This window comes from Protobothrops mucrosquamatus, unplaced genomic scaffold, assembly GCF_001527695.2.
Source record: "Protobothrops mucrosquamatus isolate PMUCROS unplaced genomic scaffold, P.Mucros_1.0 scaffold7973, whole genome shotgun sequence".
NCBI classification, from domain to species: domain Eukaryota; kingdom Metazoa; phylum Chordata; class Lepidosauria; order Squamata; family Viperidae; genus Protobothrops; species Protobothrops mucrosquamatus.
The window spans coordinates 11,784-13,453 of NW_015393770.1; the positions used below are offsets into that span (position 1 = coordinate 11,784).

General features: G+C 47.3%; 1 protein-coding gene across 1 annotated transcript in view; it reads right to left on the reverse strand.

Moving 5' to 3' along the window:
- The window catches only part of LOC107300686 (CD276 antigen-like), a gene marked incomplete at its 3' end in the record, with an annotated part of 20,152 nt that overhangs the window by 9,936 nt on the left and 8,546 nt on the right, over window positions 1-1,670 (reverse strand). Inside the window, exon 4 of the mRNA XM_015829992.1 lies at window positions 1,073-1,159. Within this exon, the coding sequence (XP_015685478.1) occupies window positions 1,073-1,159 (87 nt within the window). The remainder of the gene's footprint in view (window positions 1-1,072; window positions 1,160-1,670) is intronic.

The window sequence follows — 1,670 nt, forward strand, 5'->3', positions numbered from 1 at the left end:
CCGAGTTCATGGGGACCTAACCCTAACCCTAAGTGAAAATCCCATTGGGGAAAAACCCACAGGCTTAGGGTTAGGTCCCCGTGAATTTGGAGAGCAAAATCTTAGGATTTTCCCATGTATTTTACCAGGAAATATAGATAGGGCAGGCTCCAAAACTCAACACCCTCCTAAGTACACAGATGCACTCCGAATCCATTGGCGATGTCCATTTTGCTCTCCGAGTTCATGGGGACCTAACCCTAACCCTAAGTGAAAATCCCATTGGGGAAAAACCCACTTAGGCTTAGGGTTAGGTCCCCATGAATTTGGAGAGCAAAATCCCAATGGGATTTTCCCATGTATTTTACCAGGAAACATAGATAGGGTGGGCTCCAAAACTCAACAAGCTGCTAAGCACACCGATGTGCTACGAATCCATTGGCGATGTCCATTTTTCTCTCTGAGTTCATGGGGACCTAACCCTAACCCTAAGTGGGTTTTTCCCCAATGGGATTTTCCCATGTATTTTACCAGTAAATATAGATAGGGTGGGCTCCAAAACTCAACACCCTCCTAAGCACACCGATGTGCTCCGAATCCATTGGCGATGTCCATTTTGCTCTCTGAGTTCATGGGGACCTAACCCTAACCCTAAGTGGGTTTTTCCCCAATGGGATTTTCCCATGTATTTTACCAGTAAATATAGATAGGGTGGGCTCCAAAACTCAACACCCTCCTAAGCATACCGATGCGCTACGAATCCATTGGCGATATCCATTTTGTTGTTCGTATTCATGGGGGCCTAACCCTAAGTGGTTAGGGTTAGGTCCCCATGAAATAGTTTTCAATGATTTCTGGGCAAAGGCTGGCTCTTGTTTGCTTGGCTTTGGCTTTGAGATAAGAGCGAAGGGTGGAGCCTAATCCGAGCGAGGGAAAAGCACCTTGTCCTTACTTCTGTGTCCTAATCAAGGCAGGGGGAGACACCTAGGAGAAATGCCAGGCCATTTGTTGCAAGAGAAGGGCCACAGATTTCATCCGGATTGCTCTGTATATGCAGAGCAAATGCACCACTGAGTCATGGCCCCATTCTCACGGTGTGAAAGGGCCTTGGATCTATGTTTGCCACAACGTGCAACTGCCTTACCTTCTTTGGCATCCATGTTTTTCAGAGGTTGCAAGGCTGTCCGTGCAATTGAAAAGAAGAAGAAGAAAGTATCAGCTGATTGAGCCCCAAAGGAGGGTGCCGAACGAACAGAGTGAAAACAGAAACGCGAATCTTAGTTGAGTCTGAACGGCTCTCTAGCAGTGTTTCAAAGCGAAGAGTTGAAGAGTTGGCTGTACTCTCTCCGGTTAGACCAACTTCAAACTTTTACATTATGTACGAAAGCAAGTACTGCACTGCCCCCTGCTGCACATTGTAAAACCCGCAATATTCTTCCTTGGAGATACCAGCAGAATGCCAAGGAATTCTCACTCCTTTATCAAAATGCCAAGGAATTCTCACTCCTTTATCGAAATCCCAGCTCAGAGAGGGTTGCAAAGCGCTGTGAAGCCATATATAAGTGCTCTTGTGGAGGGAGGGAGGGAGGGAGGGAGGGAGGAGGAAGGAGGAAGGAGAGGGGGAGAGAAGGAAGGAAGGAAGGAAGGAAGGAAGGAAGGAAGGAAGGAAGGAAGGAAGGAAGGAAGGAAGG